Below are 23,432 nucleotides of genomic sequence, written 5' to 3'. Positions count from 1 at the left end.
AAAGGCCTAAATGTTCCCACAGTTAATATTAGTGGGCCTGTCCATATCAAAATGAGGTTCTAGCAGTGCTTCAGAGTTGAAGAATCAGGTTTACTAATGCGTAACATGGACTTCAGTGGCTAATGTTTGATAACTGTGGGGGTGAAGTAGCTGGGAGAAAGCTGTGAGACCCAGAAGGGTAAGCTGACACTGTACTTATCAAAGGGCTTATTTGGTTCATTAAAATAGTAAAGCAGAACAAAACAGAAATAAAGTTCTTGTGAAAGGTGCTGGTGATGTCACTCATTTTAAAAAATAAATAAAACCAGCGGGTGATTTCACTTTGAAAAATTGACCTTGGTGATTTTGTAGTAACATGGCATGTTGAGAGCATACATATATACAAACCTATTAAGGAGAGTATGTGCTTTGATGTACGTTTTTGTGTGTGACCTAAGATATTAATGACATACAAGTCCTGTATAGCTGTTGTCAGGATTATTATAGAAAATGATACATTTTTTATGTGATTTGTTGGATTTGCTTATTAAATCTGTAGAAAAGTATACCCTAACAATAGGGAAGAAAGGAATAGGAATCTTTCTACCTTCAAGAACCATTTAGACTAATTTTCACAGAGCTGAATTGCATTTTTATAGAATTTTGTTGATTTTGTGCCTATTTCATTGTCTAAACAATTTTTACTGCTGCACGCTTGTAGATTCCTGTCTCCACAGAGAACCGCTATATTCTAACATGTATTTCAGAGGGAAAAATAACAAGAGGAATAGCAATAAAAACAATGTGTATTGGGTGATGAAAGATTGTCATTTCCACTTATAATTATGTATCAGCAACTTATTTTAGTGCTAAATGTGGCTATGTAAAGTTTCAGTGCATTTGATGTTTCCTCTAAAAATAAAAATGAGCAATTCTAGATTTTGAAATGATGGCTGATGGCTGCAGGAGGTCCTCTTCTTCCACCTCCCGTGCGCTCTGTCCTCACGCTGTTTGAGTAAAGAGAAATGCTATCATAAACTTCGCTCCTCAAACTGAAATCAAATCACAGTTTAGAGCCCTAGTTAGACAGCTGTGTTTATGAAAAGATATGTTCATTGCAACTTCAGAAAAACTTACCAGAGATAAAGAACCTAGCAATGTTGGTTTTCCATCACAACAAATGATGGAGGGTCCAAACTCTTAAGCACTTTGTGATGCGTTAGAAAATGGATGGCAAGAAGTTGTTCCCTCAGAGCTTCTTGCCATTTGATCCAGCTATTAAAGAGAGGCAGATCTATTAGGCTTCATAGGTTTTAGGAACCTGTGAAGCTACATTTTAGGAATGTTTATGATGGGGTGGGACTCGCTTGTCACTTCTCACTGTCTATGGCTGGACCTGTTTGAAAGGAAAAGGTGAGGTTCTCTGTCCAGATGCCACATTTTGGGTTTGGTTTTGTTGCTTTGCTTTGCTTTGTTCTGGATAGATTGTCACCCTCCACACTCCTTTCAGATGATCCTGTTAAAACAAAATTTACTTTGATTGCAGGAGTAAGTAGAGCCTTTCCAGTGTGATCAATCCCAGCTCATTTATTTTAGTTGTGTACACTCCCAGGTGTGATAGTCATTGCAGTGCACAGGAAAATAGAGTGGTTGTCAGTAGTGGGGTAGCTGTAAAGTCTGTTGCAACAGGGACTACACACTAGTTCATACGGGTTTTAAATACACAATTGTACATATGGAGTGTTATTGCTTGGGTTTGCACTGGATCTTGCTTGTCCTTCTGTCATAGCAGAAGAAGGAGTTAGTTGGAAGAAGCACATTTGTAGGTCTGCCTTTGTAGAGAAGCTCCAAATTACTCTGAAGGAAACTACTCCATGGTTTGAGGACTTGATCACACAAGAACAGAGTTCTCTTGAAGCACTCTATGGGATAGTTTTGTCTTTGCTGCTCCAACAAGGTTAAGAAAAAATGCAGTGTTTTATTGCCTGTATGGAGGTGTACTTTTCAGGTGCAAAAATATCTCAAATACTTTTGTCAGATGATATTTAGGGATCCATTTTGTCCTCAGTTTCAGATACCTGCATCTTACCAGGCTTTGTTCTGTGGCACGGAGCACAAAAACTCCACTACCAAAATCCTGTGGAAATAGAGACTCAGTTGTGGACAGCTTGAGTGCACAGAAGACTTTGATTACGTGTCAGCTGTACCATTGCTGTCTTCTGTCATATCACTTAATTTTTCTCTCTCTTAGTTCCCATGTTGGGAAAATGGTTGAAATGTACACTTCTCAGAGAAGCTCAAGTTTTACTGCTTATAAATTGCTTTGAGATACTTGGAAGGAAAGTGCTATGTAATTTTGAAGTTCAGATTCCCCAGAAGGTGTAAAATGGCAAACCTCCATGAGCTGTGATAATTTACAACAGCTGAGAGTTTACCTTCTGTCTCTACCTTACTTCACTTTGAGCTCGAGTAGATGAAAAGTTTAGTTTTTCCATTATAGCAATTCTTTGTTTTAATATAATATGATTCATTACCATGTATAATGTTATATATTAATGTAGTTCAGCTAGCCTTTTGTAAAGCTGATTTTTGATCATAGTTATTGCAGGTCTAAAAAGCTGAAATATTTTTAGTGAGGTTAGTCAATGTCTTCTAGGTAGGCTTCTGTCTAGTCTCATTTCCAGTAAATATAAGAAATGGGAAAATAAATGCATCGGATAAAGTGTGTTTAAAAAAAAAAAAGTGAATACAATTTGAAAAGTGTACATTCTATTCTTAATTTGTTATTATAAAACTGACATTTTTTTCTGTGTGTTTCATAGGAAACACATACATAAAAAATGAAACTAACAGTAGCTCTTTCACAACCTTTTTGATAACATAATGTCCATTTTGGGAAGGCCAGTATCATTATGTAGCACTAGGGAGGGAGGAAGGAAGCTTGCGGTAAAGCACTGGAATGAGAATGCAAGGGACTGTATTTGGTTGGTGGAGAGTTTATCTTTGGTATGAAGAATTCCTGCCTTCCTCAGAAGGATGTTGTGTGGAAACGTTTATTAAAAATTTCTGAGATGGAAATACAGCTGCGAAGCTTGTTACTAATGGAGCTGTTTAATTATGACTAAGAAACCTACCAAAGACATGTAGGTTATGTATCCCCGTGTACCTGTTGAAGACTGTGCAGGACAATGTTTTTGTCTAGCAGCCCTGTGAGGAAGTCGGGCAACTGGTGATTGATGCTTTACAGCTTAAATGCTTTAAGATGATAGATCTTATCAGCACTTGAGAAAAATTGAGGAGTATTTTTAATACATTGTGATTGACTTTAATGCCATTAATTTTGATAAATGTTTGCTATTAATACAGCTGCATTATGTACCTCTACTTTAATCACAGTATAATATCATGAAAGGCATCATTTGTGCTGCTAGAGAGACTTTGGCCAACAACTCCGCTGCCTGTTATTCAATGCTGAAAGATCAGAATCAAATTTCCGCGTCTTGGATAGTGGCTTACAGACTGCAGGGCTGGTGTTCTGAAAGTTGCAGGTTGTCATCTTGACATCATGTAGATCCCAAACCAGCAAAACTCCAACCAAGAGGTATAGCACTTCTTATTTAGCAGACCAAGAGCTTCCTAAAGTAGTACTCTGGACAAATCCACTGCAGCTTTTGCAAAGACTGATAAGAGGTCAGGGGGACATACACTAACAAGTGCTTTCGCTTTCCAGATCTAATGAACCTTGGGGTACTTTAATCTTCCTTTTGGGCCACGTATTTCCCGAAGTCATAACTCATATTTGGCTTCCCTCTCTATTGCCTGAGCCTACTGTCTGATCCCTCAGTCCTCCAAACCCTGGCTGTCTGTGAAGCTTTGGGTCTGTGACTGGATGGCAGTGATGACGGTTGAGTCTGGAAGGATGCATGTTTTGTCTTTCCTGCCAGCTGTGCTCTCAGACTCCAGTGTGGGAATGCACTTCAGGGGCCCCCTTCTGCACAAAGCTGGTGCCACTACTGAAGCAGGGGTCTAGCACTAGTGTGGGAATGGCTGAGTAGGAGTTGGGGACAAATAGAATGACAGCGTCTTTGAATATGTGGTGTGATCCTCGTGGTGGGGAAATGTGAATGTGAGACTTTGCTATTTGTGCAGGGAGAAGCATGTTTGCTTCTGAGCCTTCTCTCTGCTCCCTCCAGCAAAGTATGTGGTAGCAGTGTCCCAAGCTGTTACTTCCCTTCTTCACTGGCATGTTAGGAATGTTTTGGGGTCATTCCCAAGAGTTCACTAAATCCATATGTATATTGTAAACAGTGTCTTTATACTTGGAAAAGGTTGGGTCTTTTAATACTTGAAACAAGAGGAAAGGTGACACAGCTGTCGACCAGGTGGAAGCACTGTGGGGGGAAGTACTTGCCAAATCACTGGCAGACTGGGCAACTTTTGTCATGCTTCTTTTATCTAAGACTTGGAGCTAATAGAGCTTCCTTAATTGGGCTGGGTTGGAGCTTTCATGCTACCTGAGGATAGTAAGACTTTCCTCACTGTACAAAGAGCACCAGAGAGCCTTGTCCTTTCAGCTTACTTACATCAACAGTAGACTTCAATAAATTAAACAGGAACAAGTGAAAATGGCATCCTCTGTGTCAGCAAGGATGTGCAAGCCTGCTCACAGCTGCTTCAGCTGAGGGCACTTGTGTGTTTTCCACTCAGATGAATATTCTGCTTACAGCCCCAACCTTTTAAGGAATTAAAACTTCCATTCTGTAGTGTGAGGAAAAGGTACAGGAAACAAAATTTCTTAAAAGCCTTTCATCTTGGGATCAGCCTTCTCTATCTACTCCCCGTTCAGGCAAATATTACTTTGCTTCTAAGCTGCTTTTTTTTTTTTGGTATGCTGACCTGAACATTGGTGTGCGTTTTGTGATGCTTGACAGACTAGAGAACATCCGATGATGACCAAGATCACAGAACAGAAGATTTACTGCTCGTCATTTGAAATACTTGCTTCCTTCAGAGGTACAAAGAGGTTCTCTTTATTTACTGCACCTTCCTTACAGTGCTGTTGTGAGGATGGGAACCCACGTGGTTGGAGCTGGGTGAGGCTGGGAGGGGAAGTGAACTGTAGCTGAAGGAAACTTGAATCTTCCATTCTTTCCAAATTTTGCCTAAGCAGCCCGCAGTTTTTCTTTTTTTATCCCCCCCCCCCCCCCGCCCTCATTTGTGAGGCACTCTGATTCTGTGCCAATGAATAAGGTAAGAAACACCTAGTGGGATCAAATAATTTCCCATCCTTTAGAATGTGGGAATGAACAACCCAACCCACCAGAAAACTAAATATTGATGCTGTCAGTGGCATGATAATTGGTCTCTGCTTTCATCTCCAAACAATCCCTTGCTTGGATTCCGTTATTCATTCTAAGAGGAAAAGGGTTATTAATGCAGTGTTCTTTAATTTTTTTTTTTCTTTTTTGTGTGTATGTGTGAGAGAGAACAGGAGAGCAATAATGGAATAAATATATTGGCTATGAGAAAACATTTGCAAGAGATCCTTGCCCATTTTTTTTAATCTTCTCTTATCATGAAGAATGTGAGCCGTGATAAATTGTTCTGCTAATCAAACAGCACTGAAAGGTTAGGTCATTGGAAGTCTTTAGTCATTTTGTGCTTTTCAAGAGTGAATTTGTTAAAATTATGCTGAATACCCACTTAAAGCCTGGGCTGAAAACCCTACCTGTGTTTTATAACTCTGCACTGTCAGAACTCATAATAAGTCAAACATTCTTTCAGAGGTACTCATAAGGGAGAAAAAACCCTGTAAATTTAAGAGTAATTTCAGATTGTAAATGAAAAAGAGAGGCACGACTGTTCATTTGCACCAATCATGCCTTCCTTTCATCTGCTCTGATTAGGCCTGGTGCGGTTTCATCAAACTACTCCATCACTGAGCTGTCACTCCAGTCGTCTGTTGATTGAAAACAATCAGGGCTCTGATGGCACAATTATTCTGACCCTTTAACTAGAGGCTGCTGTGATAATGAAAGGTTGATTATGATAGTTTGTGCCTCTTTCAGTTTGCCAAGAAGGTTAATTTGGGCATCAGACGGATGTTTAATGGGCGCTTGCTGGCTACACTGAGGTAAATGAGAACGTGCAGTCTTCGATATTGCACGGATATAGTTTGGCTGTCAATCATTGTCATTTTGAGTTTGTGCCTCACACTCTGGAAATCACATTTTATTTTTTCCTTGGGATTTAATTTATTCTGTGCCCTGAGGAAGTTCTTTCACTCTGTGACCTTCACAGTAGCTTTCTCTGTCTTTTTTCCCCTTCCCTCAAATGGAGCCCAAAGGCATAATACATCTAGAGGAACATTTTTCTTTCATTTTTCACATTAAAAAAAAAAAAAAAAAGGAAATTTTAAAATCCCTGTTTATCAATTCACCCCGAACAGAGCAAATGTTTTAATTCTGATTGTAAAATCAGAATGTGCAAATGAAAGTGTGCCTGCTTGCTAACGCAGCGCCACACAGGGGGCTGCTTACGTAGACACACATTTGTAAAACTGACAAACAGGTAATTTTAAAATGGCTCTGTGTAAAGAGGGTGGGGGATGGCACAGCTTTATTTTCACACGCTACACACATATGCCTCAGCTCGGTGCCTTGTAAATATGGTCTCAGTCACTGTACTACAACTTCTTGAGTTGGAAAGTCTCTCTTCAGGGTTCAGGGGCAAAAGCCATTTCATTGCTGATTCAGAGATTATTAATATTTACTGTGTTCAGATTGAGAGAATCCTATGCATAATTTTGTAGTTGTTTGGCTCAAGGTGCAAAAGAAATGCAAATACCTCATAATTTTGATTGTTCTACATGCAGCTCATTACAGTCTTATTTTTATGCACATTTTTAATTCAAAATAAAAAGAAGAAAAAGATTTCTATCTTTAAGGCTCTCCTGCATCTAGGCTTGAGCCACTCATTTTCCATGCTGCCCACAACTGTAAGGTAGTACCTGATTGATACGATTGCAAAGAGAGTCTGGAGGCTGTGCTGCGTGGTTAGTTACTAACTTTTAAAAATATTCACATGTAACTCATTACTTTGAAAAAGTGTGTGTGTGTGTGTTGTTCTTTTTTTCCCAGCAAGAATTCTTCACCCATGTGTTTTTATCCTTAAATGGGTGATACAGACCAATTTAGTTCACCTTACTTAAATAAAATGCTTAAATGAATATCCTAAACCCTCTGGGTTTTGTCCTTTGTAGTCTCTGGAGAAAGAGAGAGAGAAGAGTAATAAGACACTTTAGATATCCAAATTCAGGCCCTTTTGAAACCCCCATTCATTTTAAAAAGGTGGAGGTTCCTCCATAGCCTTCAGTGGACTTTGTTTCAGAGCTTTAGTAAATGTCCTGGTTTATCCATAGATTCTGCTCCTGGACTTGAGATTTGAAGAGCCAGGGTGGTGCTGACAATAGCCAACTGAGACAGACAGTGGTTTTGAGGCAAGAGGTTCCAGTCTGGAGCACCTGAGGCTTGCCAAGTTACATAACATCCAACAAAAGGCCAAAGCATGTGCAGGTTTAGAGCCAAAATATGTATTTCTGGTGTTCTCAAACACTGAACTAGTAAAGTCAAAGTTTTGCTTTTTGAAGTTCCCTTGGTGCCTTAAAGTGATTGCTGTAGTAACTGTGTTGCTTTCACGACTCTTCTTAGTTTATCGATCAGTAGGAGCAGATCTGTAGCACTGTCCAATATGCTAATGATACAAAGATATTAATTTGATTATTTTCTGGCTGAAAATTTTTGCTTATGTTAAGCAACAGGAGGACTGCTCAGGTGAGATTTGTGTTGAAAGAAGAGATTTGTGGTTCTTTCCCTTTCCCTGGTATATATTATCATCAGCTTGTCAGGCAGAAATCAGATAATTTGTGTTGAATATATCTGATCTCATTGTTTTGAAACCTTATAAATTTAATGTTTCCTTTTATTTGTTGTTGCTAAAAAAAACTCCAAACCTCCGAACGCCTCATTTTTTCTGCTACTGTCACTTTTTGGCTTTATCTCAGTTATTAGAGACCTTAGATGGTATAAACTAGCATAATTCCTTTGCAGTCTGTAGGGCTACAACATGAATACATCAACTAAAGAGCAGACCAGGAGGACTTTAATGGAGTTCCCATGGCCCCTGCCTCTCACAGAGCGCAGGCTTAGAGGAGCGTTTTCTTTCTCAGAACACTGTGGACATAAACTTTCCCTGACGCTGACTTTGTGACTTGAAGTAGTTTCCAAGTGAACCTGGGTCTAATGAGTATGTCAAGGTTTTTGCACTCATAAAATAGCTTGGCTTCTCTGGTTACTAAACTTGCTGTGATGTCAAGTGAAGGTCTGGCGCCTTTCCAGCAGAGTGGCGTGAGAAGGATCGCAGGGGGACGCTGAATGGGCAAGGCACAGGCACACCGCCTCTCTTGCTTCCTGGGATAGCTGGCAGCCCAAAAGACCAGGTAACTACTTATTGCAGGGTTATCCTCAACAGGAGTGAAACTCTTAAATCAGCTTTAACCTCCACTGCCTCTGTGCCCTCTCTGACTGTGGTATGTATGTAGTACCTACACCATTAACAGCAGGGAGGGAAGGACCATGCTCTCAGGCTCTGGGAAATGGACTGTCGAAGCACCACGCTGAAAGCAGAAGCAGCTGTTGGAAATGCAATGAAATCACAATCCAACATGCAGGTGTGCTTAGATGTACGCTCCAACTGTGCCACATTATATTTTTCATCTTTCCATGTTTTGAGAACGTACTCCATTGCTAAATCAAGTAATGTAACCTTGGAGAAGAAAAATCCTTTGGGTTAAGGCTTTAGAATAAGAGAATTAATCTGGTTTGAAAATCTTGTCCTTCTGAGGGTCTACTCTTGTCATTTACTTAGTTTAGAAGATGAATATGGCAAAATATATTATTTATTAAAGTTGATATAGGCACTAGGCTGTAGCTTCCGTTTCTCTCACACTCATACATTAAAATTAATAGAAAAGAAGCTTCTAGCAGTTTAAACAGAATTTGCCTATAGGGCACTAGGAGTAGGAGTCTTTCCTTATTTCTGTAAATTATTTAACAGCGATACAAATATTTTAAACCTCAAAATTGTGAATGGTCTCTTTTTTTTTTTTTTGCTTGCTTACTTGTTTGCGTTTTAAACACAGTTGTAATTTCAAGTGCTGTTGGTATTTCCTTAGAGAAGCCTGAATGTCTTTCGTTGCAGTGTCATAAAGCGTATAAGGGCTTTGAGTTTATTTTGCTAATACTGATTATAGTTGCTAATCACTACTGCCAGAGAGGCTAAAAAATAGGTGCTATAATTAGTGTATAGATGGGGCGAATTTTGGAGTTTCTATGTAGGCACCAGGTTTCTAAGTCTGGATTAAACAAAAACTACGTAAAAGTGGTAGAACTTGCGTTGATAAATATACAGATGTTTGCTGATATCTTACATGGAAGTTTGCATTTCTGCCATATGTTCTCAAGAGTTATATTTGCCTCCTTGACACTGAAGGAAATTTAGAACTGTGTTACAGTCCATCAGTCACTCTTTCTACTACAAGCAAAAGACTTGTTTGGGAACTTAAGTTTCTTTCTTTTGAACTTCTCCAGCCTTCCAATAGCTGCCAAACCATCCAGTGACTAGAATATCTCTTCACCCACACAGATAACTTGGTTTTCTTCCATGCCTCCATAGTGCAAGACACCATGTTCTGCTAGAGAGCACGATAACAATGTGTGCTGCATAACAAATGTATAAGTCTAAGGCTCAGTTTATGAGTGTCCCTAAATCCATATGACTTGTTCCATAGCCTTGTATTGCAATTTAGGAGTTGCTCCTGTGTTCTATGAATATACATAAAAATACCTACATTTGTAGCTTAAATTCTTAGCAGTTATTTTTGAGGAGTGTCCCAAAGTGAATTTATGGCATTTAAAATAGAGTAACAGTCATTGTTATCAACAGCAAGACAAGGAGATAAAAACACTATAGCTTTTAGCTCTTACGGCCTTTTCTCTGCCTTGGAGTGCCACAGGATACTGTAGTCAAATTCTGTTCAACTATAGCATGAGTTGATCTGGACAGGAGCTTCTAAACACATTGTGATTCCCAGACCTCAGATGCCTCCCTAAGATGCAGCAGAGCTTCTCTGCTGATTATCAAATGCCTACAGACCATCCAGGTGATATAGTGATGTGCAGGGTTCTTAGCCCTGCTTTCTAAATTGATATGGTAAACTGCAGTACTCCACTGCAAACTGACCTCAGGTGTGGAGTCTGGTAAGAGCCAGTAGCAACCTACACAAAAGACAGCCTGGGATTCACCTTACCCTCCGCATTGCTGTTGCAGTTGCTAGTCAGAAAGGAGAGGTGGAAGTAGCGTAGACCAAAGGTACCTTTTGGTGCAGCATGTAGAGGATCCCAGGGAGGTTGCAATAAATTTAATTAGGAAAGATTCAAAAGTTTTCATAAATAAAGATGCAGGGCAGCTGAGTGGGGATGAAATAGTGTAGGAAAGGATGGAAAAAGTTTTGGTTCAAGACTGGGAATAGATTGTACGTCTCCTATTAGTGCCAACAGAATCTTTGTATCACTTTGTATCATCACTGTGGTGGTTTAGAAATTCTGTGATTTTAGAGAAATGTTAAGCATTATTGGTTTCAGTGAAACATTTTTTACAACTCCAGGAATGTTCTCAGTACAGACCAAACTCAGCATAAACCAAGTTGCTTTTGCCAAACTTCATGCAGCAGAGAAAATGTATTGTAATGGCAATGTCCATCCCTTCTGCTGCAGATCGTCACACATCCCATATGCAGAAATGAATGCAGATACTGTGTCTTTGAAAGGTACAAATGTATGTAGTGTTGCTTGTGTGTTTATATAGTATTTATTGGGGGGTGGGAGGGAGAACAATAAAGGAAAGAGGAAGGGTGAAGTTCTAAGATATTAACAGGCATTAATTTTAAACTTCCTCTTAAAAGCCTTGTGGTTACCAAGACCAGGTTTACATCAGTGCATGTCTTTTAAGAGTCTGTAATGTCTGTCATTATAGCACAGGTGATACCTCCACAATGCCATTTTAGATGCGAGTGAAGGCATGTACTAGAAGCAAAAGAAACCAATCTGTTAAATGCAAGTGATGACAGATAAGAACTCAGTTTTTGTAAAATTTTCTCTTTTAATATAGCAACCTACACATCATTTAGTTGATATGAATTCAGTTGGTGTCTTCATCATGATGAAGATAGCCTCAGTTCCACTTCAATTTCAAGTGTCTAGTCAATGATGAGAGCTAAGTGCCTCTAAAGACTTTGAGGAATGATTCACATGGCCTAAGACATGGAGTAGGGAGTTGCCTAAAACCACTCAGTAGGAGACACCTGACACATGGATTTGGTGCATTTAGAACATATGAATATAATGCTCAATGATTTCAAGTCCATAAACACTTTCAAATATATTTAATTAACAACTTTTACTAGCAAGTCTCAGTACATACAGCTGATGCACATTTTGAAACTCCCTACAGCATTTAACTGACTGAACTACTGTTGCAATTTTTGATGCCCTTCGTTGATTCGTTGTTTCACAGGGGTTGAATAGCACAGTGGAGAAAAAGTGTTTCAAATTAATCTTAATAAGAAGATGGTTTTGGTTTGTCATCTTCCTTCTCTGACAGAATACAGAAGCAGCAAGAAATTTGATACCCCATGCATATACGAAAGCCATAAGTAACAGAAGCCTTTCTTTTCAGCTCCTGCATGTGACATTCCCATGAGCAGTACAGGGCAGGAAGTTTTAGCTGAAACCGTTCTCATTGCACGGCTAGTTAGAAACTCCTGCTCCACGAGTTCTTTGTCAGGATGAAATGAAGTATCAAGTAGAGGAGTCTGTCCTCATCCAAAACTAGTCATTGTCTTTGTTAATGACTTGGATGAAAGAATAATATGGGGTTTGTTTTCGGACAATCAGAAGGTGGAATGGTCTTCAAGCACTTTTGAAAACATAATTAGGATTGAGAATGATCTTGACAGATTGGAGCAGTGGTCTGAAGTAAATAGTAGAGAGTTTAGTAATGACAGAGAAAGCGTGACACTTTGTGGAAGTTCTGCAGAAAAAAGAGGTCGGAATAGTACTCCATCATAAGCTTAAACATGAATCAGCAATATCATAGTGCACCGACAGTCTTGTATAGTGATGTACAAACAAGAATGGCGTAGATTGTTACAATCAAAGAGATCCTTCCAATCTAGTCGCTACTACTACAGTCTTAAGAGGAAGATTATACCCGGTTTGCAGCAGCAAACATTAAGAAAGAGGGTGATTTCCTTTCAGTAACAGAGAACTGTAAGCCAGGCCACAGAGGTTTGGAAAATGTGACCTAAGATGGATTGAGAGACTTTTTCATTCAGAGAAGAAGAAATCGCAACGCACATATTAAAATGCATCAGAGGTGGAGGAGAAAAGGAAGGTAGTAAACTGCTTTTCATCCTGTATGGATGGATTAATTTCAAGGATTGGTCTGGGGGTTCCTGAGCTCTGGAATATGAACCCAAAGGTGGAAAATGGGGCAATGAGTTGAAGGGTTTAGAGCTCCTGCATAGGTAAAAGGAAAGTCTGTCTGAGAGGATAGCTGAGCATGGGAATGGTTTTACTGAGGAAATTTGGGCATCTTCATCCCTGGAGGTTACACAACAGTTCTTGAAATTGTTTAGGCCCTTCCTAGCCTCTTTTTAGAGTTGGTTGGATTCAATACGCTTTATGTAATTTAAAGGCTATGTTTAATTTTGGCTGTTGATACCAGCTGCAGTTGCTGAACAGTTTTAGAGTCTTTCTTGCTGCTTTCCGTCAGTCCCAAACCAGCAGAGCCTTTTCTCTGCTTCTCTCTTCTCTGCCTTAATTTCTGGTCCCTTTACACCTCTCTCCACTTTATGAATAAAATAAATGAAGAAGGAAGAAAAAATATTCTGTATGTATTTTGTTATATTCCTTCAATATTTTGTCATAAATGGAATGAAAGATGGAGGGGAGAAAGGGCTTTTCTTTCTAATCATCTAACTGTAATCTTACTTTTCTTTCTAGTGTACCTGTGGTCTCCAGTGACCACATAGTCCTTACATTTATATTATTGCTCCAGCAGCTTGATTCTGGGATATTGTGGTCTCCTACAGCATCACTAACAGTTTGCACAGCAAGAGTGCCGCATAGCAGTATTGCAATCTGATAATGCTGTGGAAATTCTTTAGGGGGACTGGTGCAATACAATGCTTTTATGTATATTATAGATGGAGTTTTAGTAGGTATCTTTTATATTGACTCACATGCTTTCATGTCGGCTTTTTATATTGATTGATATTACTACAGAGGCAAGTATGTAGCTGCTCTTGGAATGCAAGCAATTTTCAAAAGATCAAATTTTGACGGAATTGTACACAAATAATTGGTGTCTTGTTTTTCCCTTCCTTCCCCCCACTTTTAGCTGGCTGTGAGGTGGTTGGAACACAACTGCCGCTACCAGTACATGGATGAACTCCTCCAGTATGTCCGCTTTGGCCTTATGGATGTGGATACACTGCATACCGTAGCTCTTTCTCATCCTCTTGTCCAAGCTAGTGAAACTGCGACAGCACTTATTAACGAGGCTTTGGCTTACCACCAGAGCGTCTATGCACAGCCAGTTTGGCAAACCAGAAGGACAAAACCTCGCTTTCAGTCAGACACTCTTTACATTATCGGTGGGAAAAAACGTGAAATCTGTAAGGTGAAGGAATTGAGATACTTCAATCCGGTAGATCAAGAGAACGTTCATATCGCAGGGATTGCAAACTGGAGTGAGCTAGCGCCTATGCCTGTAGGGAGAAGCCACCACTGTGTTGCTGTCATGGGAGACTTTCTTTTTGTAGCTGGCGGAGAGGCAGAGCACTCCACAGGGCGCACTTGTGCGGTGAGAACTGCCTGTCGGTACGACCCCCGCACTAACTCTTGGGCTGAGATAGCTCCAATGAAGAACTGTCGGGAACACTTTGTGCTGGGAGCAGTGGACGAGTACCTCTATGCAGCAGGGGGCAGAAACGAATTGCGTCAAGTGTTACCTACAGTGGAACGCTATTGCCCCAAGAAGAACAAGTGGACCTTTGTACAGTCCTTTGATCGATCGCTGTCATGCCATGCAGGATATGTGGTGGATGGTCTTCTTTGGATATCAGGTAGAAAACGTTTCACACAGTTTGAGGTACTAACAAAATACCAAAATACTGTCTCGAATGAAACTAATAAATCTTCTTTGGTTTATGTGTTACGATAATTTTTGTCTTAGGAGATGGGTATTTCAAAGAATTTAAGTCTGGAAGCATACAATCAAGCCTGATTAGAAGTATAGGAGCATAACATACCTATACAATATTTTTTTGTCTGCTAAATATCTCTCTGTGTTTCAAAGCTGCGTATATCATATGTGCTACCTCCAGTCACCATTCATAAATCACAGTGAATTGGAATGATAATGCACTTTTGGACAAATTTCAGCTGACAAATTTCAGCTGACAAATTCTGTGTGCTTCCTAAAAATAAAAAACAAGACCCAGTTTCTGTAGTATGATCTGGTACCACTGCATTTATTCCTGATAATGAAATGGAGAATTAAGCGCTCGCTGGCTTGTGTCGATCCGGGGCTTGAAGGCAGATGTATGAATTGCTCCCACTTGTTTTTTAGGATAGTGTTACAGGCCAAGATGACCTTCATTAGAAATCATGCATAGCTCTGACTGTCCATAACAAGTGCACAGGACTCCATGGATGTAATCATAGCTTTATGGCACAGAGAGATGAAAGCATAGGCCTTGTAATCTTAAAAAGTGTATCAGACTGAGTTGCAAATGATATGTTAGTTTATTTTACATGTGCACATTGATGGGAGTTGAGGACATTGTGTCATCAGTCTTTGTAGTGACTTTTCTGGTATTAGTTACTTTGGAATAAGGTCGATGCTGTCTACAGAAGATTTGACAGAAAAATATCCACCTTTTAGTAAGAAGTGTGTCATGGAAGGTTATAAAGTTGTAATATTTGTCAAGGAAGTTAATGAGTAAATGGGGCCAGCCCTTGAGGAAAACGTTCAGTGATTGCCATCTTCAGTGTAGATACCCTCTGGGGATTTTGATACGGTCTGGGATGCCTCTGGTGAAAAGATGGTATGTGAACGAAAGATTAAGTTAGCTACTTAGGACTTCGCTGTGCTTCTCAAAGTATGTCATTTAGGTTAGCAGAGCAACTTGCAGATGTACCTTTCTGCCTGTATGGATTAAGTACCTTATGGGAACGGATTCCCAAGCATTGGTGGGCGATGTAGCAGGTATCTATTTTTATGCATGTACACTTAAATAATGAATGATGACTTCGGAATTAAAAGCATGACAGAATGCAGAAAATCACCAAGATTCCTGGCAGGTGCTTCGGGTTGCTTTCTTCAGCAATTTGTGTCAAAAGAGTCTTGTAGAGTTTGTGCTGTGTGTTAATCCTGAAGTGTGCACACAGTGGGCTTTGAGACCCAGGTATGGTACGGAAACAGGGTTTCTGCTTTAGGGTACCAGTGGGGCGTGTTCAGAGCATTACCCTGTTTATTCACTACCTTTCCTATTTTATCAGTCGAGAGAGATGTGTGTCTGTGATGGGCAATTCAAATACGTGGATGCTACTACTGCTGTGTCTTGATTTCCTCCCCCCGCTGCCTCCCCCCCCCCCCGTGGTTTACATTTGTCAGTCTCTATTTATGAAAAACAGAGCTTTTTAGGAAATTGTGTTAAGCATATTCATATAAAATCATTGAACAAGCAGTAGAAACATCCATCAGTGTGGTCCTTGCTCCAGTACATGAAAAAAGTAATATTTTTTTCTTAATTTCATTTTTTTTTCTGGGGAAGAAAAAAATATACCAAAACCAAAAAACCAAACCTGAAAAAAACCCCAAGGAAGTATTTGGTAGGGATTTTTAAGTCAAATGTGGGAGTGGCTGAAGATTACTTTTAATCTTTGCAGATATGGTAGGAAAGGGAAAATTATGCTGAGGATTAATTAATGTGCTTAGTTACGTAAGTGAAATGCATGCCTGCCTGTGTGTTTAAATACAATCTGCACTTATATAATGAAGCAGTGTGATATTGTGTTCAAGGATATGCCTCTAATACAGCTGTAGAATCAGGGGAAGAGGTAAGTGAAAGCCTCTTAGATGAACTCTGTAAAACTGGGCAAAACAACAAAAAATATTTTATCAGTATTGTTCCATTTATATTTGAAAATGCTACCAACATAACTTCTGTTGTAAAGTCACAGTAAGGAGCAATGTTTTGGCAGTGGAATAAGATAGACATGACTTTTCAGTTGTATTTTGTATAGTTTTTGAGAAAATGCTTAGCAGTTTTGAGTTGCTAGATTCTGACAGGTTATTCTGAAGTACGAGGGCATACTATGCAATACTTCAGTAGGGTATTGATCTGAATTATGTACTCACAGATTGAAAATGGTTTCTGTGTATTGAATAGAATTATTTTAAAAATAAAAGTAGGTGGAGATACAATAACTGTAGCTAGCTTTCTATTATTAGTTAATTGCTTAGGGCCAGAATGTAGCTCGCAGTATGTGTATATTCAGGGGCAGGGGATTGTTATCCAAAAATATCAGTAGTCATTGCTGAAAAAATCCACTATTTGTCATCAAATATAAGGTGTTAGCATAAGAGTAATCAATAATGCAGGAGGGAACCTAATTTTGAAGTATGTGGCCTAAAATTAAGTAATTAAAAAATTAGTCTGAGTTAGGGATGTTTCTGAGCTGTATCCCTGCTGCTTTTTCTGGGAAATACGGGTCATCAGCAAGAGCTCTCAAAGTCAGTCTGCTATTGCCAGCTGGCAAGATAACCATGAAAATGTGCCCAGTTTTTTAGTAAGTGAATAAATTAAATAGTGATAATATGAGTTTCTAGCCCTTGTATTAGTGGAGAGAGTCATCAAAACATGACCGGCACACCGACCATTTACTTACTCTATAGCCAAACTATCAGTGCCTCTGCTACAGCACCTTGTCTTCTAAAGGCTTTGCTAATCAAAAGCTGACTAGACTTAGGGGGTTTCTATTATTATTATTGGGATTCACTTTCAGCTTTACTTTGCTGCTCCTTTGGGACAAATATGAGAAGGAATCAAAAATAATAGAGTATAAAATCATGGCAAAGGCAGCAGGGAGGGGAAGCGTGCTAAACAAAATGCCATGTAAGTGTAAGCACATACTGGCAATAGGAGATGGGTGGCCGGTGTTTCAGGTGACAGAGGGACTCCTAAGCTGCCCCCACCCCTTTGGGGTTTTTAACCTGCCAGAAGGCTCAGAGGGAGCCTTCTGCGCTCTGGAACTAGTCGGACCCTCTGGTCAGCACAAGTGCGTTCAGTTCTCGAGTTTTCTGAGCTCCATATATTGTGGAACACATTTTTATATTTGTGTCATCGGTTTTTTCTCGTCTTCTTTTTTTTATTTTTTCACAGCCCGCATTTTATTTTATTTTCTTATTTTAGAAAGTAGATGAGAATTCATTAAAATAAGTTTTCTGTATTGACAGTACAGCATCGGGCAGATGGTTTTGAAATTTTGTAGAAAGATGAATCTTACAGGCCCCAGTTAACATCTGACACCGTGACCCGTTTCACAAACGAATTGCATGCTTGAAAAGTGAAGTATTTGAGTGAAAGAGAAACAAAATGCATCAAACCCTTTGGAGTTCAACATTACTAACAATCATTCCCTATAGAAGCAGGGAAATATTTTCCATAAGAGCAAGAACTTGAACTGTGCCTGTTTGCCTGCATCCTCCGTGGAGCGCACGTGCAAATCTGGAGACCTGCTTTTCTATACACGTTAACCTTCCTCCTCCCGTATGGGTGTAGTGCCCCTGGGGACAGAGGGGCAGGGAACCTCTGCCAGGCAGTTCAGCTCTGGGCCATTCCTGCACCTGCAGCTGGGGATAACGAGGCTTCCCCTCCGCCTCAAGTGCTCAAGAGATGAGCACGTGAAAAGTTTTCTCTAAAGCAAAGTATTATGCTGTTGTTTTGCAGAGGTCCGAGTTGCCTGACCTTAAGGGTGTCAGCTAAAATCACATCTTGACATGCACATGGCAACTCAACTTGGGGGGGGGGGGGGGCAGTAAGCAAGCCAACCCTGTACAGTTGATTTGTATTTAACAGCTGCTTCTTCTTTTTTTTATTTATTTTTATTATTTTTTTTTTCCGTAATGGTGGAGATTTTGACCAAGCAAATGATGGGATCACGTATCTTGGGGAATTATTCTGAGTTTGCAAGTGGTTTGGGGTGAAAAGTATTACCTTGCTATCTGTATGCTCTTTGTTGTGAGGAGAAGAAAATTTTTCCTCAGTAAATGCCTATAAAATTCTATGAAAAATAGATCTGGAATAAATAAGAATTTACAGTATCTAAGCAAATCAAGTTTTGCAGTGTGGCTGGCACAGAAATTACCTGGAGCGGGAGGTTAACAAGTACATAAAAATTGCCTCAGTGACCCAGTCTTAGTCTGTATATGGAACAGTGTTTCTTTATTATTATTATATTTGAATAAAGATAATGTATCTCACACCTTTCAGCATTGGCATTATAGGTTTGATGCCATTGATTCTTCTTAGATTGACTGTAAATATCAGGCTTTAATGATTTAAAAAAAACAAACAAACAAACAAACAAAACCAACCCCCAAACAAACTAGGGCTTGTGCCCCTCTTGTTTGCAGCTGGATTGCATCCGGGGTGGAACAGTGTTAATTAGAGCTGCTGTTGGTGTCTTCCAGGGGACTCCTTCGGGTGGGAGAATATTCTCCAGCTCAGCTGTCCTCACTGCACCTGGGCTGGCTGAAGTAAAAGGCAGCGGGCTTGCATGTTGAGGAAGGATTATCTTGTGTTTAACACACAGACGTGTAAGAGAGGAGAGATTTCTATTTTAAAATAGCAGAGCACCTTGGGGCGCATGTCATGCGTTTCTATATATTCCCTGGATTTGCTGGAAGGAATACACGTGGGAGCTCTTTGCCAGCATGTAGTTTTACACATCTCCCAATGAACTCGGATTCGCGCACGCAGCCTAGCACTTGGGGACTTCGGAGAGAGTTGTGAGATTTTCTGGGGGATTTGGATTGGATTAGATTTCTCAAGTCATATGGGGGTCTTACTAGGACATGTTATAAATAGGGATTATAAATTTTCGATTGGGAAAATGGTGTTGAATCTACTGCCTCCCCCCCTTCTCTTTTTGGAAGTGTCTTTGTTGAAGGTGTTTTTCAGCGCAGTTTGTGGACTGCCTCGGGGGCTGTAACAACACAAAGTATTTCCCATGTGTGGGAAAGGGCTGGACAAGGTGGGGTTTGGAATCCTCCAGCAACTTCCCCATGTAGAGGGGCACTGTTGCATGAGTTGGGAACTTACGGGTCTTGGAGAGCTTAAAAAGCAGGCTTTATGGCCTGCAAGGGAGCGAGCAACAGTGACTGTGGCAGTGTAAAAACATTGTAAGCCCACGAGCTGGGTGCTGGGCTTTCTGTGAGTGTGTTCTCCTGCCTGTAAGAGCAAGAAAGACATAGGCTTGTCCCGAGGGTACTCCTTGCCTCCCAGAAACTCTAGTCCTCAAAGCAAGCTGCTCATGACAAAGTGGTGCACAATCATCGCTCTGTTTATAAAGCCCAGCGAGTGCTGACAGAGCTGTAAATTTTCTGTTATTTACCCAGCCAGATATTTTTTTCTCTTTCTTTAACTGATGGGTTATTACCACATTAGCCGCTATTGCTTGACATCAAATTTAATAGCATGGTTTGTATTTTCAAATATTTCTTTTCAAGTGTCGTTATGATGCCTCCCTGCCTTTTCCCTCCTTTCCTCATAGAAAGCACTGTAGAGAAGTTTAAGAAATTATCTCAGAATTACCCCATTTTTTTCTGAGAAAGTATGCATTATTTTTAGTACCATTTAAACTTTTTTTTTTCCTTTTCCTATTTTTTAAGAGACATATTGCTCTTCTTTTGCCCTTTCCCAGCTGCCTGGAGTATTTAAAAAAAAAATAGTTCAAGAGGACATCGCAGACTTGTTAAATTTGAATTTTGGCAGAAAATTTTAAACTTTTGCTATAGCACTTCAAAGTTAGGAGGAACTTGAGTTTGAAAATTGATGCAGATATAAGATGGCATATTTAATGACAGATGTATCTATAGAAACCTGTTAAGATGCAGATTATCCCCCTGGGGAGGGGAGATCAAAACTGCCAATCTATAAAATATACTTGTTAGGGGAAGGCATGGAATCTATCTCTGCGAGCACTTTGATTGCAGGGGACAGTGTAGCAGCATGTGGCATCATAACCTAAGAGCAGACAAATCAGCTTGATGACTTTCAAAGCCAAGAATACTGCTGGAGGCAAGGGTACTCCAGTCTAGAAGAAATTAAAACATATAGAGACTGTTATTAATTCCAGATCTATTTTTGTGTAGTCAAATCTGTATGCAAATCCTTAGCATCTCATTTTGGCAGATTAATCTAAAAGTGAAGAGTGGTATGTGAAGGGAATGTAATGATAAAACACCACAGATGAGCAATATTGCGGGGGAAAAACTGTAAGCTGTGTACTTGATACGAGGGGCTCTTTGTGAAGAGAGGTAAATAATTTTGCTTATTTGATTATTTCATTATTTTACGAGGAAGCAACCCCCTCCTTTCTCTCCTTCCTCCATATCTTTCCTCCCAAATTAAGGTGTCCTTTCTGAATGAAAATACATGACCCAGCATCGTGTTTCCGATGCATCTCCTGTAGTTTAACATTCTGGAGGTAATCTTCCAAATAACTGTGATTTTTAGTTTTCAAAATACTAATCTGACATCTCATTTTTAAACATTATGCTAGGAGTGGAAACAACTACGTAAAAGAAAATCAAATTACAAAACAGATATTAGAAAAGATGGTTTTGTGCATGTGGCTGACGGCCACCAACACTGTGAAGAGCGTAGAGACCAGTAACAAATTGTTAGATTAGACACAGGAACACTCGTTGCTTTCCAATGCGTGTTCTTGCATGTGTACTTCACAGGTGCTGTGATGGGCAGTGCGTGGCATAGTGTGATGGAAACAGTTTGGAAAGACTACATCTCCTCTTGGCTGTCTCTTAGCCTGTAAGCATCTCTGAGCTGGGAGCTTGTGCTACTGTCCATGTGTAGGGGCCGCAGTACAGGCTGGTGCTCACAGAGATGCACCCAAATAACAGTGTTATTCCTCCCTGCTACTGCGGTTGAAGACAAGACTCTTGAATATATTTGTCTGTAGTTTCTGCTATCCATTGATCAGATTCTTGGCCTTGCTCAAGTTATTTGGAGTGATCAGAGGGTACACCTATGTTAGCAAGTAGCTCAGCCCAGTAGGAGCAGATCAGCAGATAAAACTTTGGTGCTGCATTCTCTGTATCTACTCCATGTACAGTGCACTTTTTTTGGGGGGGGGGGGCTTTGGACTAGATTTATTCTGGTCCTCTGGACCAAATGTTCCTAGTACTCAGCTGGTACAAAGCCATCCAAAAGACCGATTATTATTTCACACCCTTACACTCCATTAGGAACTGGAGCACAGCTGGTGCACATCCGGAGCAGAGCTTCTGGTTAAACTTCAATGCACACCAGTCCCACCCTACAGCCTAAAATGACATGTGGGAGGTGGGGGAGTTGCTTCAAAATCACAGTATGGCTCTGAACCAAAATGCTGTGCTAGGTGCAGCTGGAGGCTGGCAAAATGAGGATTGCCCATCACGGAGCCATGTTAACACTGGTTGGGGACAAAAGAAAAGAACCCAGTGGCCTTAGTAGGACTGGGCCATAGCTCAGCCAGCAGGAATGAAAGCAGCTCTGCCACTGCTCTGTCTGAAACAGGGGATGTCCTCACAAAAAGAAAAGCATCAACAAATGTAATGACAGATGAAGTTCCTTCCTCTCATGGCTGTGGATTTTGTCCATCATTGGCCCATGTTGTTGAAACTGTGATATAAAAGTTTGCCGGTATGAGTTTCACTGGTGCGTGGCCACTGGCATGCCCTAGTTATGTCCAGACCTTCTGGCAGGGTGAAAGGTGAGGTGCAGCTTCCAGGCGTCATTTCTGGTCCCATCTTCCCATGGGCCCAGGGTGGTGACAGAGGGGGGACTGGGACCTGTGGCAGTGCTGCAGTGACACCATGTCCCCAGGAGGCTTGAGCACACTTGAGAACATGCTTAGCAGGTAAGATTACAGACTTGAGACTGAAGAATTTTTCCAACGGTTTACTCGGTGAGATTTGCCATTTAAAACCAATAGAGAACGGGATGATCAGGCATTAAATGTATACTGTGTTGAGGTAAATGGTTTGTGGCATCTACGGGGGTCAGACTTGATTCCGGGCTTTTCTGAGGTGCTTTGTACCTTGCTTTCTAAACATTATTGAAAAGTAAATGGTAGCGTTGTTTCTGGTCACTACAGAGGAACAACCTCCCAACGTAAGTCTACAACTACGCCAGGACGTGTTCTCTCTGTAATACAGACTAAATACAGGATTTCCTTCGAATATATAGCTGAGCACATTTGCACAGGTTTGCACTATGCTTTCCAGCTGGCAGTCGTCTCCCATGTCACGCTCCTGGTTAGGCACAGCTCCTCTCCGACCTCTTCCTTCTCTCTGATGCAAGCCCACCTCCTCCTCCTTTAAACTGTATCGCATACTTGGAACAGGGACGGGTTTCATCTTTGCGTCTTGACAGCGGCTGAATGCACAGTCATTTATAAACAGATCAATTCTTATCTCGTTTTTAGCCCATAGAATTAGGTTTACAAAGGAAGCGTGTGTGTATGGTGTTTGTTGTTGCCATTTTGTGTTTCTAGATGTTTGACAAGTGTGCTACTTATTATTTTGTAACCAGATGAAAAAGTGCAGTGGAATGTAAGCATAAGTGGTGGTTATACAATGAAATTATGTCAGCAAATGAACCCTTGAATTGGTTATTTTGCTGTACCTGATCTTGGTCCTCGTTTTGCTTATATGAAAAAAAATGTAACCTGTATAACCTCTTTCACAGGAGGAGTAACAAACACAGCACAGTATCAAAACAGGCTCATGGTCTATGATCCTAAGCAGGTGGGTATCAGTGTTGTATGTGTTTTTCTGAGATGTTTTGCTTCAAACAGGTCTCTTAGCAAATACATACAATGATTTTGTAAGGCTAAAAATGCTGACCATTTGAATTGGTGGTGGTTTAAATTCACTTTGTACTGATGTGCGAGTTTGACAGAGTAATGGAGACCCTGACTTTTTATTATGTTTTTTTAAGCCTGTAGGCGTTAGAAACATCTTAGATTAAACACAGAAATGTG

General features: G+C 40.3%; 1 protein-coding gene across 16 annotated transcripts in view; it reads left to right on the top strand.

The window, feature by feature from the left end:
- The window catches only part of KLHL32 (kelch like family member 32), a 131,379-nt gene that overhangs the window by 100,291 nt on the left and 7,656 nt on the right, over positions 1-23,432 (top strand). For 10 of the 16 annotated variants that reach the window (XM_041118572.1, XM_041118573.1, XM_030036316.1 and 7 more), the window contains 2 exons: positions 13,498-14,224; positions 23,138-23,196. In XM_041118572.1, the coding sequence (XP_040974506.1) occupies positions 13,498-14,224; positions 23,138-23,196 (786 nt within the window). Of the gene's footprint in view, positions 1-8,456; positions 8,477-13,497; positions 14,251-16,153; positions 16,224-23,137; positions 23,197-23,432 lie in introns of those variants that run through there. The other 6 variants (XR_003926509.1, XM_030036362.2, XM_041118579.1 and 3 more) reach the window with 5 other exon arrangements.

Source organism: Aquila chrysaetos, chromosome 2 (assembly GCF_900496995.4).
Source record: "Aquila chrysaetos chrysaetos chromosome 2, bAquChr1.4, whole genome shotgun sequence".
NCBI classification, from domain to species: Eukaryota; Metazoa; Chordata; class Aves; order Accipitriformes; family Accipitridae; genus Aquila; species Aquila chrysaetos.
This window is presented reverse-complemented; position numbering and strand designations above follow the sequence as displayed.